This window comes from Ambystoma mexicanum, chromosome 4p, assembly GCF_040938575.1.
Source record: "Ambystoma mexicanum isolate Mex_15411 chromosome 4p, UKY_AmexF1_1, whole genome shotgun sequence".
Classification (NCBI taxonomy): domain Eukaryota; kingdom Metazoa; phylum Chordata; class Amphibia; order Caudata; family Ambystomatidae; genus Ambystoma; species Ambystoma mexicanum.
The window spans coordinates 1,177,774,305-1,177,788,490 of NC_090927.1; the positions used below are offsets into that span (position 1 = coordinate 1,177,774,305).

The 14,186-nt window shown below is 45.2% G+C and overlaps 1 protein-coding gene across 1 annotated transcript in view; it reads right to left on the reverse strand.

Annotated features, from left to right (window-relative positions):
- The window catches only part of ACAT2 (acetyl-CoA acetyltransferase 2), a 521,847-nt gene extending 508,123 nt beyond the window's left edge, over positions 1-13,724 (reverse strand). The window contains exon 1 of the mRNA XM_069606820.1: positions 13,544-13,724. Within this exon, the coding sequence (XP_069462921.1) occupies positions 13,544-13,598 (55 nt within the window). The 5' untranslated portion in view covers positions 13,599-13,724. The remainder of the gene's footprint in view (positions 1-13,543) is intronic.
- Positions 13,725-14,186: the final 462 nt, after the last annotated feature.

Genomic DNA, 14,186 nt, shown 5'->3' on the forward strand with positions numbered 1-14,186 from the left:
GTGATGCACCCCGGGAAACACTAGGTTCTGCGTCTCACACCAGGGGACTTTTGGGTAGGGGGAAAGTTGGGAAAAAGGAGGGGTGTGGGGGGGAGATAAGAGGTGTCAGTGGTGGCTAGCCCGTTGTGCATACGAACGATTGAATGTTTCAGCAGAATTATGCCAGAATGTAATAACCCTCCCGATGTACGGAAAGAATGATGTTTAATTCAAGTGTCTTTCATTGAATGTAACGGGGCTTACTACCTCACAAAAATGCAGGAAGTTACAATCCCTCTTGGGGCGTCACCAACAGGACTTGGTGGCGCTTCAAGAAACTCATATTAGGAGAATGGACAAAGGTAAACGTTTTCTGCGTCGTTATCCGCTTCTGCAGGCAAACGCGGACAGCAAGGTTACTGGAGTGCTTATAGCAATAAGGGCAGGGACAGGGTTTAAAGTAATCCGCACCAAGATTCATGAAGAGGGCAGATATATATTCACAATGTGGAGATGAGCTATATTAGGCTAACCATGGCCTCTATACATGCCCCTAATACAGGCCACAAAGGTTTTTTGAAGTAAAAAAATAAATTACTTAAGACAGTTGCAATTATTTGTAGAGGGGGGAAATATTACATGGGACCCGGAGCGTGACAGAAGTAGGCCGACACTATGCCCAGCCTCGCCCATTCATTGCCTACAACATAAATTTGCAAAATTGTCTCTAGTGGATGTTTGGCTGACCCTCAAGGGAAAGGATAAGGGCTACACATTCCATTCACACGTACACCACTCATTTTCTCGTATAGACTATGCTTGGTCCTCCATCCCATTTCTGGGCAATATCACGCAAATTATGACCCACACCATTACATTATCAGATCATGCTCCAATTACACTGCATATAAAATTGGCAAGGGAGAAACAAAGGCTCTGGACATGGAGATTCCCAATGGAATTATTACAAGATCATGTGGTATGGGGAAAGATTGCTGAGCAGAGTAGGGAATATTTTGATATTAATCTATTGGGGGAGACCACAATGAATGTAATATGGGACGCCTTCAAGGCAACATTAAGGGGTTTCCTCATAGCAGAAGAAGCCAAGAGACGTAAGCAGAATACGGCAGTTGAAACAGAACTAGAGGAGGAACTTAGTCAAATAATGAAAAAAGATGGAAACAATCACAGGTCCGACGATACAGAAAGCGTTTAGGGCAGCGGCAGGTAGGCGTAATCGTTACCAAACAAAGTGAAGTGGAGAAGGCCCTTCTCTTCCTTAAACAGAATTATATAAAAGCCAACAAAATGGATCACCTCCTGGCCTCCCAACTTCTTCAGAGCATATCCTCTAGGACCATACAGCAGATTAAGCTCCCATCAGGCGAAGTTACATCAGAATCCTCTGTTATCCTCACACAATTCCATTCATTTTACTCCAGATTTACACTCCCCACGGAAATATTTAGAGACGATTACGCTCTCTCAGCTCACTTCAGTATATAGTCAGGAGCTCAAAGCAGATTTCACCCAGGAAGAGGTGCTTCAAGTCATTTGTGAGCTCCTGTTAAATAAGTCGCCTGGTCCCGATGGATACTCGGCAGGGTTTTATAAAACATATGGTAACATACTAGCTCCCATTTTAACTCGATTGTACAATTCCTTTGCATCCTCAGCTACTATCACCCCTTCAATCGAAGAGGCGAAAATAGTGCTGTTTCCTAAACCGGGTAAAGATCTGAGTAATTGTGGATTGCTTTAATAAATATAGACGCAAAAGTATAGACTAAAGTGCTGGCCAACAGGCTACTGGACTTATTACAGTCATAAATACATCCAAAGTGGTTTTATAAAGCTCCGGCAGACACATGACAATATTCGCAGAGCATGTCACTTATTAGAGAAGAAACAAGATTCCAGCTGTCATCGGCGCTATAGACAAGGAAAAAGCATTTGACCGTTTTGAACGGTTGTTTCTCTTTTCTGCCCTGGCGAGGATGGGGGGGGTTGGCTCGAAGTACACAGATATGATTAAGGCTAATTATAAACACCCTACCGCAAGATTGTTAATAAATGGCCAGTTGCCTCTTCCCATTTATCTACAGCGTGGAACTAAACAAGGATGCCCTCCATCACCCCTGCTGTATGCACTTCATTTAGAACCACTACCTGCAAAGGTTAGACAGAGAGAATCAAGGGAATTGACTTTGGGGGTGTATCGCACAGAATGATGATCTACGCCGACGATATGTTGCTTATGGCAGCAGATCCCATAAACATATTACCAGCGGTTTACTCAGGAATTTGTGAAATTTGGTAAGGTGGTGGGACTAAAAGTAAATGAAGCAAAAACCTCTCTCTCTTTCTCCTCGACTATAACTTCTACAATTAAAGGTTTGTATGCAGCTAATTATCCCCCATTGCTAAGTGAAATAGAATCACAATTATTAAAATGGAGTCCTCTCACCATCTCGTCTGGGTAGAATTAATACTGTGAAAATGGTAACACTTCCCAAAGCGCTTTATATGTTCCGACTCTACCAATACGGGTTCCCTTGTCATTTTTCTGGAAGCTACATAGGGCAATCTCTGCATTTAGATGGCATAATAAAACTCTGAGAGTAGCTCTAAGTACGTAAATGATGCCAACAGAGAAGGGAGGGCTGGGTTCTCCCTAATTTCCTGAAATATTACCAGGCAGCTCAAATAAGGATCAAAGATTGGTCCGTGGGGAGAGACAGGGAAGAGATGGAGCAAGCGGTGGGGATGTGGGGGGAAGGGGAGCTCATCCCAGTGAGGCACTGTGGTTGCCGAAACAGGATTGACGAGCTAACATACATGCAAGTGAAATTAGGAGTACAGATAGAGCAGTTAATAGTACAAACTAAGAACGTTCCCCTCCCCATTCACACCTTTATTCTTTAATTCGCAATTTACTCCGGGCTTCGAACCCAATGCATTCAGGGGCTGGAAACAAGCTGGCAGTGAGAAGTTGAGAGACAGGTTTCAGGGAAATTACCTTAAATCGTTTATACAATGTAAACAGGAACTAGGCCTGTGGGAGAACAGCAGATTCCAGTATTTCCAAGTTAGGCATTGGATTATTGCCCCACCAGTAAAGAAGGAGGCACTAAGAGATTTAATGTTCTTTGAAAAATTTGTGACATCTAACCCAGGAAATAGGACTCATCTCGAATCTGCATAAATTGTTGGGTGATGCAATACCAAATGAGTCAATAAGCTACAAACAGCGCTGGAGGTGGTGCAGGAAGAGGAATGGGAGTCCGTATGGCAAGCAATACCTAAACTTACCTGGTCGATCCAAGTAAGATAGTCTTGGTATATGCTGATGGTGCAATGGCACTATACACATGCTGCCTGAAGCCAACCATGAAAGTTTATGTTGTATTACAATTAGCAGCATTGTTGGCGATAGCCCAAAAGTGGAAGGCGAAAGAACCGCCACTTGTTACAGACTGGTTCTCCAAAGTTTGGAATTATGTTGGCATATTCCATTCGGGGGGGGGGGGGGAAATCTCTCTACATTCACCAAGGACTGGAAAATTGTGTTGAACTTCTTACACAAAGATTATAATGTTACTTACTGTCCACAGAAACTTTGTATATTGGGAATTGCCTGAGTTGGCAGGGAAAAGAAAAAAGAAAATGAGAAAAAAGAAAAAGAAACTTTTTTTTTTATCTATATCATGGCATATCCTGCACTGTTGAGAGGATTTGTTTGCACAATGGGTAAGGGTTGGTAAGGAGGAAAGAATGACGCAACGGGAGGCGGATAACTCTCTATGGGGGAATCACATATATGGAAACACAAGCCCCCTCGGATTTCGATGTCGACACTGACAGCACAGAAAAGCCAAGGCGGACTAGCTCTCCCCCACTTCCGTAGATATTACGAAGCAGCACAATTGAGGGTAATATGGGAATGGGTGGCGCAATCTCCCCAACACATCTGGGCCAGACACGATGGGGCAGTGACATTCCCCATCACCCCCATGTTCAGGAATCCAGACTTTCAACCGGGGATGGAATGGAACACGTACAACAATTGGGTGCAGACAGGTTGCTGCAAGATAAGAGATATGTATGGGGGGTGGGGGGGGGGTCGAGGGGGGGTCAGACCATAATGACATACCAGGAATGTAAAGAAACACTGGGGATAACAACCAGAGAGGAATTTAAATATACCCAACTAAAGCACTGGATGACCCCCCCCCACAATCAGAGAAGCAGCCACCAGGCAGCCAACACCCTGAGACCTACATGATAACAGACAAAGGCACTAAAAAGATAGTCTCTAATCTCTTCAAATTCCTGAACGACCAGGGGGGAGGAAATACGCTGGAGCTATATGAAACGCTGGGAAAGAACATTGGGCGAACCCATCACGAGGGAACAAATGGGAACACGTGGGGAGCATAATACCCAAACTAATGCACTCGAAACAAGTGAGAGAGATGTGCCAGAAAGTTATACTACAATGGCACTACACCCCAAAGAGGCTCCACGCAATGTACCCGTCCCACCAGCGACTCATGCTGGCGGCGATGCCTCACAAAGGGGGACTGGAGGCACATATGGTGGAGCGGGCCGAACCTCCGAGGGAGGGAGTTTGAGGGGGGGTGAAATCCCCAATAGGCAAAATGATGCAGGGAATAGACCAACTTCGGGATAGTGTATGGATGGCGGGAATCAGGTCAGAGGCCCCATACGCAAATTCAAAAGAGGGGAGTGATGATCTTGGTGATAGCAGCATGGCTGACGGTTGCCCAAAAACAGAAACAAAAACCCTGCCCACGATCTACGACTGGCTGCAAAAAGTAGGCGTTTTGTGTCATTCAAATGGATGACATATAAACTTCAAGGATCACCAGAGGCCTTTCGGAAAGACTAGGGCGACATCCTAACCTACTTACAAAGTGACAATATGCTACAGTGGTGCCTGCATAACATCGGAATCTTAGACATTCTGTAAAAATCTTCACACCCCGACCGAACAACCAATCTAAACCACCGAGGGTTCAGAGAGTTGAAGAAAATGTTTTTTTTTAATCAATAAAGGCTTTTGAAGACATTCCTAATGAATAAATTATTCAGCAAGATCGCCATGATAATGACATGTATATTTATACCAGGACTCCAAGCAGCAGTGAATGCACATCACTAGGTTGGAATTGCTGCAGACGATCAAGGCAACAATAAAAAAAGATTTAATGAAATCAAAGAAGAAGTGAGAGCCATCAGGCTGATGACCCTGCAGAACACGCATGTTCTGTATCTAATATCAGCAATGGAAGGAGGTGTTTGTGCCACGGTTGTGCCGTCCTGCTGTACATTTATACCACCTCATGTTGGAGAAAATGGAACCGTGACAGAAGCAATAACGATGTTAACAACTTTGCATACAAAGATGGAAGAGGAAGCTGATGAGACGACAGGTTCTCATCTCCGTTTTCATGGATTCCATTTGGTTGGCAAATGCTTTCAAAATACTTGGAGCCATATTAGAGTTAGTGATGCTAGGATCTGTCTCATAAGGATCATTTTGGGACAATGCCAGAAAACAACCAAGAAAGCTATTGGAATGAAAATGATTGACATTAACAGTTACACTGGAGAAAATGCAGACAGAAGAGAAAATGCAGACAGAAGCAAGTACTTGCGAAAAAATCAAGAAGAGTTCTCTTGCACTTACAGGAGCAAATGTTTACTATCCTCAAGGTCGGAATAGGTATGTGGGATGATGGACTTTCTGTTCACCAGCCGGGGATTGTCTATATATGACTTGGAGTGTGGATTACCATATACAAAAATGCAGATCACCTGAGGGGGGAGACGAAGATATGGGTCCAGAAGAAAAGAAAATATGATGAGATAATAGAAGAAAATGCAGCAGGAATTGCAGAAGAAGAGAAGGGTATGGTTGAATATTCGACCAGAGGGGGAAAATGTAGGAGTAGGTGGATGCCTCTTCTCTGATCCCCGCCCCCTCACCACCGTCCCTGCCCCCTTACCACCGTCCTATAGGAGTAGCCGACAAAGAGCTACAATTAGAAACCCATGCAACATTCCTATACCACGTTGAGTGTATGAAAGACGATATGCACTCAGACAGTCATTCAGAATATACCCTCACGTTGAGGCAGAGGAAGAATGCTACCAGGAAGGATATCCACTGCCAAGATGCCAGAATGCGGCTATGGGTAATATGGACGAATTCCAAGTAAAGTTTGATGACAACAGAAGGTGTCATAAAGAAGATGTATGAACCTATTCTGAAATTATATGAAGATACTCAAGACTGCCAATGCAACTGAAGGACTAAGAAACATGCACCTAAAGACTAAGTAATCCTGAATAGAAGAAGACAAAGTAACGTGCTGACCAATAACTGTAAATCCGCTGTAAAGCAAGGTAGAAAAGGCATATAGAAGCTTGCTAAAAAAAAAGGAGGTATATACATAACGTTTAGGGCAACCATTGGAAGAAAACACCCTGCTACCTCAACTTCAAAGCCCAGGATTGCAAATTGAAAAAGCTGTTTTTTGTGTGCAGAGTAAGGAAGTACCTTGGCCTGGGATCAAGGAGGCCATTTCGAGAAATGGGTGTAAGGCACAAAGGGAGTCGAATGAACAGACCATGTGTGTAAGAGAAAGAAGGGCATGTGCAGGTGCCAGGTCTTGAACAACCACAAAGGCAATAGCCTATGTGAAATGGAGTGAGCAAGTCTCTAAAGGCCAGAAAGGGTAATGGCAACCAGTTTATAAAATCAAATAGTAGTAAATAAGAGGTTGAAATGGATATAAACGTGGTCTCCTAACACGTGACTCAGAAGTAAAAAAACAAGGGCTAGATGGAGATAGTGGTGTGTTCATACTCCCTTGAATGGTTCAGAACAGTGAGCAGACTACGAGGTCAACTACAAACATAAGACCTTGGCTAAGGATCAGGATGATGGCATAGTTGGGAAAACAGGGAATTAATTGATGCATCTCGAGCACCTAGGTTTCGTTTTCACTCATGTGCTGCTAAACAAGCCGAAAGTCCAAGGTTCGATTGGTTTGCCAACCAATCATAAAGCCTGCCGCGCACTTTTGCATACAATGCTGCATTTACCAATCTGCTACCATTTTCTCTGCTATAATCAGTATATTACGTTTGCATAGGTAGCTCAGGGCATGTCCTACATACAAGGTGCTACCAACGAGATGAACCCTTATATACAATTCTAGAAGTAGACATGTTCCCCTAATCCAGTCCCTCCCGTTAATAGGTTTTGAAAATGCTAAGTAGGATGACATCATAAATGACATATGTAAAAGTATATAAGCTCTGTACAGGCAAGATAAAGTGTGAATACGCATGGATCTATTTTGATAGCTGTTATATCTCCCTGCTTTCTTTCATTGAGATTAAAGTAGTATTTTATCATCTTCCTTGGGCCTGTCCGGTTATATGGTCTAAAATATGTACTGGGAATTCCATCTAGCACATAGAAAACGCTTCAAAGTGCTATAGCACAACTGACAAAAGGTGCGTGACAAAAGCCAAGAGGCTAACAAGGAAAATCTAAGGGAGTGTTCATTTTCACACAGTGGTGAATGCAGAGAAACCTGTGTTGCCTGAAGAACCATGGGGCCACGGTTAGGTGACCTGCGATGGGTGGCCCTGTTGTCTGATAACTGCGTCTAGACCGACCAGTGAGCCTTACATTATAAAAAGGGGAAGACAAAGCAAAACTTACAAAGAAGGGTCAATAATCCATTTGTTGCAATGTTGAAGTCTTGGGGAAGGGGACACTGGGGCTTAATGAACTACAGCTACTGTCTTGAGGATAAGGCCTCAAGAGCCCTTTTTTGTTTGAACTGTGCCACGTTGAAGTCTTAGGGATGCAAACCCAGGGATTTGATTAACTATAACTACCATCTTGGGGGCAGGGTCTCATGACCTCTTTTGTTTGAACAGTATTACTTTGAACTTGGAAAAGTGAGTCCTAAGGACTTTGTGGAACTCTGAACAAAATCCTGGAGACTTTTTTGTTGAACTTGTGGTGGGGGGGGGGGGGGGAGTGAGGAAGCTGAAGGTAAGCTGGGAACTGGAAGAAGCTTAAAACTTTGTGTTGATCACCATTTCTTTGATTATCAACAGCCATGCATACTGTTTCTTTTAGTTGGGAAGGCAAGCACAGGTTTTGGACACATTTAATTTTATAAATATTGTTTGTTTGAACTTGTCTGTCTGTGTCTTACTTCATGATGACTTGTATTGCACCCAGGTGTCCATCTGGTGTAGGCAATGAATTGCATTTACATGAATTTGTGGGTAGGCAAAGTATTGCGCTTGGATGGATTTTGGGGATGGGAAATATATTGCACTTGGATGGATTGTCGGGGTTGGCAAGATATTGCACTGGAGGCATTTGCAAGGGTGGCCAACGTGTTGAACCACATTATTAGAAAGGTGGACATTGCTTCTGCTCTTTGATGACATAAGTGTAGCCAAGGTTTTTGCTCTGTGAATTTTCATTAGGGTAGCCAACAAGTTACACTTGGAGGACTTCTGCAGTTGGCCAATGTGCTGCTCATGGAATAATTCAGAAGGGTGACCTCCTGGGTGTTGCTCTGAGGATTTTGTGAGGGTGGCCATTGCATGGCACAGATTGTAGCCTCTGCACCAGAGGATCTCGTGGTAGCCATTGTATAGCACTTGGAAGGGTTGTGCAGTTGACCAGGGTGCTGCACTTAGTCGAGTCCATGAGGGCGACCAAGTTATGGATTTTAGGCGATTGTAGAATGTGTTCCACTACATGGAATACAGGTGTTGGCAGAATGCTACCTTTCCGGTTAAGCAGGGTCTTGAATGTAGCCACTCAATGATAGCTGGATGGATGCACCATAATTTATCAACCCAGATGTTTTAGAATTTTGCAGTTTACCCAGAGGTTTCTAAGCGCGGACTGAGGGAGCGAACCTGTGTTGCGCGGACCGAGGGAGCGAACCTGTGTTGCGCGGACCGAGGGAGCAAACCTGTGTTGCTCTGTGTCGTTGCTTCCAAGGCGAGCACGTTGCCCCTGAGCTATCCCTCCGATACTCTAAAGATCTAAAGTACATTTAATGATACAGAAACAGAACTATTAAGCAAGTCTGTCATCATCAGAATAACTCAACATTGTTGTGGTTATACAAGAGCTCATATATTTAAAAGGGATGGAATTACTCAGAATGTAGCAGCACTTCAATAACCCAAAGTTCTTAAGCGTAGTTAATGTGAAAATACTACACTTCTCACCGTTGGGACAGTACTGCCACTTCTCACAGAGGCTTCTACACCTTTTATGGGGCAGCACTGATCCAGCCTACTGCTCACATGCTCCGAATTGTCATTTCTCAGCAGGACTGCAACACTATACCATTGTGTTCTGTATGTTGAATGCTTCTTCACCACCAATGTGGATTCATGGCTCTCTCCCAGTGTCTAAATAGTAGATCTGTCTACATTCAATTGGCAACAGGCATGTCCGGAGCTGCCTACTGTCCATAAGCTGCCACTCAGGATGTTAGGAGCCGTGATGGGGCAAGGGATAGAAGGCTCGAGCCTGTGGGATAGCAGAATCAGCAGGGTCTTAAACCCCGCTCACTCCTCCTGGAGGGGCCATGGGGCAAAATGAGCCTGATCCCACATACAGGGGGTTGTTACCCCTTTATCTCTCTTGAATGAAAGAATGAGCTCTCTCAGACAATTCAGAGTGTTTTAACAGAAATATAATTGTCTTCCCAGGTGGGAGATTGACTCAATTAATATACATGGGGTCACTGAGATGACCAAGAGTTAAACTGTACATTCAGTTGTGAGATTACCCGCAACGGTTGATACTATGCTCCAAGGAGTGAGGTGCCCACTCAATATATCACACTGTTTATAGGTGTGAGACCCATCCTAAATGCTTGCCCAAAGAGCCTTGGCCAGAGTTTCACACTGAAGTGAGCATGTGATCCGGGGTCTGCAGCCCACACACACAGTGGATTCCCTTGCTCCCACTTGCGAGATTTGCACCAAATTAGTGAGATTGTGCTCCAAGTTAGGAGGCACACGCACAGTCTTTGCTCTGACGTTTGACACACTCACAGGACGGGACGCCATTTCGTTCTCCCATCCTAGTTGTGTTGCTCTGCCTTTTGAGGGCTACTACAACCTGGATGTTTATAGAGGGGTGGAGTAGGGGCAGTGTTGGCATACTGGAATGCAGCTCGAAGGCTTAAATCTCCTTACTTGACTTTAGTATATGCAGTACATGCTAGCCAATGTTTCCACCGTTCTGCGCTGCGCGCACAACCACCCCCCCACGCGCCGTTGCACCAAGTTGGCGACTACATGTAAATTTGAGGTCCTATAACTGCCAGTGATGTCACTTCCTGTATTTGTGCTCCCCCCGGGAAATTCATAAGTCGGCTCCCCTGGCCGCTACCAGAAAATGCGACTATTACAGAGGCAGTGTGCTACACCCAAGTCGGTGCCCAGCAAATTTGTGGAATGCAGAAGGGTAAATCACTTTGCCAGTGTGTGCAGAGTGGGAACTTCATTCCATCCTTGCGGTCCTGTGGATCAATGAAGCAAGGAGTTTACCAAGTGGATGCTGAGCAGATCTCTGAACAAGAGGAGTCGTATGACAAACAAGCAGTGTTCCTTACCTCATCGCTAGGCCTTACCTTACAGTTGCGCCATCAGCCCCACTGCAGAATCCTTGTGGAAGACACTCCTGTACCAGTGCTGATCAACATTGGTGCCCGTCATGAGCAGCGCACAATACACAAACATCTCAAGGTGAGCCCTCTGGCCCTCTGATTATACCCACCAAGTAGAAGATCTTCGCTTATGGCAGCGACACAGCCATCCCACTCAATAGGGTGGCCAAAAGGACATTTCAATACGAAGACTCAGTGGTACAGATCAAAATATACATCACCCCCACTGACACCACAACACTCCTCAGCTGCGACACTGCAGAAGACTTGGCTCCAGTCCAGTTCACATTCAGCACATATGAAGACGAGATTCAGAGCCTTCTCAAACATCATGCAGATCTCCTCCACAGGAAAGTCTCCCAGCAACCCCAAGAGGTACGCTTGCACTATGACTAGACGGTCAAACCGGTGGAACTGAAGCACAGGTGCAACCCCTTCCACCTACATCCGCTGGTGGAGTAAGAACTACGCAATTTGGAGCAAGCTGGAATTATCGAGAAATCGGCGTGCCCACCCACTGGATGTCGCCCATCACAGTGGCTCGAAAACCTAAAGGGCGAGACCGGGTCGGCATCTATAGCGACATATGTCTCCTGAACTGCACTGTCAAACGAGAAAGGCAGCCAACACATACTCTGCCCTCTTTGCAAACATCCCAGGGAAGAAGCAATTCTTGAAACATGACCTGGCGGTAGGGTACCTAGTGTTGTATGTCAACCCTACTGGGAGCATGGTAGCTCTCAACATTTGTATAATGGTCGCATGGTCATAACCATGTGACCAAGCTAATAAAAAGAACGAGCCGCTCATCAGTCGAATAAGAACTGACTCTGGTGTGCTTCTTGGTAGCACCATGCTGGTGCCACACCGTATGCAGCAGGCCCACTGGCGGGGCCCTGCATCTGGACGGAGCCCGTGCTGGGCAACACTGTCCCCACGGAATGATTGTGCCGTGTGACCATGGCTATTGGTGCAACCCCGGCCCGTGTGGCCCCAGAGCAGGGGCTGCGGTTGGCTGTGTGCCCCCCGAGCCCACAGCCCACATGTTCCACTCCGGTGGGCCGGAGCAAGCAGGGTGATCCCTGTTGCGTGGACACAATTCTATGGTGTCATGTGATCACGGCTATGGTGGCAGGCTCGGCCTGGGTGCCCCCAAAGCCGAGGTTGCTGTATGCTCACAGCCCCGATGTCCCACTCTGTGCTCCGTAGTATGCAGGGTGTCCCCTGTGGTCTTTACACTACGTGAGCGCAGTATCAGCTGTGCATGTCGGGTGGTCCCGGCATCTGAGGAGGCCCGCTCTGGTGCCCCGGGAGCGGGCCACACCACCTACCACCAGATACTGCTACACAAAGACCCTGGATACATCACGACAAGAAACGGAGCTTCAGGGACTCCGCTACCGAGGGGTTTCAGAACATCCTATGTGTCATAAATTTGAGCGACGCCATCCTGATCTTTAGAAGACACTGTCACAATACCACCATAGGCTGAAGGTGGTTTTGCACAGAAAGAGTCTGACCCTGAAAAAAAGTAATTATTTACATAAAGACCGCCTGGAATTCTTTGGTTTTATCTTCCTCCCTGCCTTCCTTCCTGCCTCACAGAGGCAACGATTTCTTTATTTCAGGCTAGTTCTGAATCAAATGCAACATACAATAAGGAGATTACACAACAAACTGTGTACACACACACGCACACACGCTCCCCCCCTCCTACCACCACCACGGCACTGAAATGCAATAGTCAGAAACATTTTAAGCGGCTAGCTGGCTACCAAATATAAACGGTAGTTTCTTTCCAGAAATTGCGGCTGTTTAAAAATCTGCAGGCATGCATAAACAACCCGTGTTGTGTTAATTTAAGCACTAAATCCAAAAGTGCAGTTGTTGCTTGGCTTGCATGGAATCTGCCTACATTTTATCGCTGAATAAACCTATTTACTGAACAATAATAGTGAGCAACAGAGATATTTCTAATAAAGTCAATGCTTCAATGAACATCTTTTGTTTGGATTAGATCAGGTGCCTGAAATGAAACTGCCTTGGGAAACATTCAATATTAAGTTCAATAAAATATTAACTACATTTAAAGGAGGTAGAGACTATTCCCGAAGGACGAGTAGAAAAGTGCAATCTCTACTGATATAACCACGTCTAATCAGAGAGCTGCATTCTGTGATCGTTCTAACCCACTAATCCAATCAGAGAAAGGGACTGAGGGCAGAGATGACGCTGGCCAATCGGGACACATTTCTGTCTCGTGGTGCTACCGTTTTGGTCAATCAGAAGAAACAGAATAAACGTCTGAGTCAGGAAACGCCGTTCAGCTCCGCCCTCTGCCAGCATGTGAATGTGTCTGTTGTGTCAGTAACTGTCTGCTGGGTAGTGGGCATATGACAGTTACCCAACAACGACGATCACTACTGGTCCCCTCGAAACTCTAATTCAAGGTTCTGACGCTCGGTTTATTTTAATTTGTAACAAATGACCTGCTCCCTTGTTGCCTTTCTTGCTTGTACTTTCCCTGTAATGCCCATCCTAGGGAACTAGATGAGGATGAGCTGAAATATCATGGTTTTGAGTAAATCACGAGATAGGGGTAATGTTCACACGGTCACCCATTTCGCCCAAATACAACTACTATACTCACGTCGGCCTTTTGTTCCTCTTTCAAAATTAAAAAACTTGTAATTCCATAATATTAAGATTGCACTTACATAAGACACAAAATCGCACATTATAGGGAGAAATATTACTTTTGTTTTCATGGCACATTTAGCACAATACAAGGGGTCACTTACCTATTGGTGTTCTTGCAGCAGAGACGATCACCACGGGCTCAGCAACAGCACTCATGCTCGTTTTTCTCCCTTCCAATTGCTTGTGCCACGACCAGATCAGCGCACCTTACATATTGTCAAACAAGCGGGGCGGAACTATACACTAGCTCCTCCCATCCACTGAAGAGAGGTTAAACATGGTAATCGAAGACGGACAAGAACTCCACTATAAAGAAATATGGCGCACATTTTAAATTGTCGCAGTGTTCGTTTAAAAAAAACAACGTTGCAATGGAATAAACAAAAATAATTACATACAAAATTAAAGTATCATTTTGAAACATTTCGTCACTGTGCTTATGAATATCAACTGCTGAATAAACGACCTAGTAGCCAAAGGTAAATTAAGAGCTGTGCAATTAAAGCATATGAAACGAGCATTAGTTTTAGATAGGCACGATAAGCGTTTGTCAGGCATGACCATCATATGCACAGTTAGCCACACCTTTGTCAGATATTGCCATTGTTAAGTGGCTGCTTGCTGTGTTGCTGGCCCTCCAGCCCTGGTGGATAGGGCCTGGAGCTGGTGTGCGGGGGCACCATCTGCGCGGCATAAATAGGCAGCCGCACTGTCACATACATGCCAACATTTCAACCCACCTGT